Genomic DNA, 1,591 nt, shown 5'->3' with positions numbered 1-1,591 from the left:
AAAGTTATTAAAAACTATTCTAAATTTTAAATTATGATTAAATTTTAGATTATAAATAAAAAAATAAAATAAAAAATTATTTCTTTTTTATAAATTAATTCATGATTATATTTATAAAAAAAGTTTTGTGCTAATATTTTTTTCAAAATTCTAATATATTTTCATTACAAAATATATTTAAAAATATTTAATTTTTGTATTTTAGTTTTTATAATTTATCAGGCTATTTTCATATATATTAAACTTATAAATTTATGAAATTAAATATAATATATAATAAAAATTATTAAATTACCTCTTTTTGCATTTCTTTTTTGGCAAACATTTGTAGTTCATCACCAAAGATTTCTTGAGAATTGAGTACCTCCTGATAATCCATTTCTTTTACAAAACTATGATCTTCTATTCCATTCGCTTTAAGAAATTCCATGTATGCTACTTGAAATGCTTGTCCAATACTTTGTGCAATGAATCGAGCCTCTTCACTTTCAAATACGTGACAAATCATCTTTGGAGTTCTGTTGATTTTTGGTGCTTCTTCCATTTCGTGCGGTACAAAGCGTCTTCGTGCCATTAGGACTACTACATCGCCAATATCTGCTATATATGATATTGTTCTTAATGCGTGGTCCATCATGATTTCTTTCAAATCCGTATTTAAAACCATTATTTTTTCTGTTGAGATGAATAAGTCAACTTCTGTACTTGGTTGTGTTTCGCCATCCGGTGCCTGTATGTATATATTTTTATATATTTTTATATTTGAATAACATATTTGAAATTAAAAGATTTAATTTAATAAAATTAAATTCTATTTTACATTAAATAATAAATTAAATAATAATAAAGAATGAACATGAATATTAAAAGTTACGCTTGTTATTGAAGAAGTATAATTGATTTATAAACAAAAATTAATTTAAAAATTAAGAAATTAATTATCGATCACTTATTCATATATATTTTTATATTACACTATCAATGGAAACTTTAAACATCTGAAAATTAATAGTATTAATTAATTATTCTCTTAAAAACAATTGTTATAAAAAAACGTTAAATGAAACTTATTTATTGAGACAATTAAAAAATATCTATAATTTTACAAGTTTACATTTCTTTTTAAAATTTTGTTTAAATTTAAATTATTAATTACATTATTAAATTATTTATTATATTATTTTATTATATTATTTTATTATATTATATTATTTAAATTTACATCTTTTTAATAAATTCTTTTTATTAATAATATCTAATAATTATACAAAAAAAAATCATTGATTTCAATAATGAAATATATTATGTTATGTATATTATTAGGAATAATATTTAGAACAACTATTTAAAATATATATATATATATAAATATATATAATGATATATATAAATATATATAAATAAATATATATTGATGTATATAAATATATATATATATATTGAAAAATAAAATATATGTCTATTTTAGTTTTTGAAATATCGATATATTTAAAATTGCACAGTTTAGTGTTTAAAAGATTCAATTTAAGGATTTTAACTTTAATTTTAATTTTAATTTTAAGATGTAATGATCATTTTCCTAATTAATAAG

At 17.9% G+C, this 1,591-nt stretch overlaps 1 protein-coding gene across 1 annotated transcript in view; it reads right to left on the bottom strand.

The window, feature by feature from the left end:
• Positions 1 to 1,591, bottom strand: part of LOC102677771 (protein lin-10-like) — a 14,163-nt gene that overhangs the window by 3,094 nt on the left and 9,478 nt on the right. The window contains exon 3 of the mRNA XM_031514688.1: positions 296 to 730. Coding sequence (XP_031370548.1) covers positions 296 to 730 — 435 coding nt within the window. The remainder of the gene's footprint in view (positions 1 to 295; positions 731 to 1,591) is intronic.

This window comes from Apis dorsata, unplaced genomic scaffold, assembly GCF_000469605.1.
Source record: "Apis dorsata unplaced genomic scaffold, Apis dorsata 1.3 scaffold_1114, whole genome shotgun sequence".
Lineage (NCBI taxonomy): Eukaryota > Metazoa > Arthropoda > Insecta > Hymenoptera > Apidae > Apis > Apis dorsata.
The sequence above is the reverse complement of the archived record's forward strand: the minus strand, read 5'-3'. Positions and strand labels throughout refer to the sequence as shown.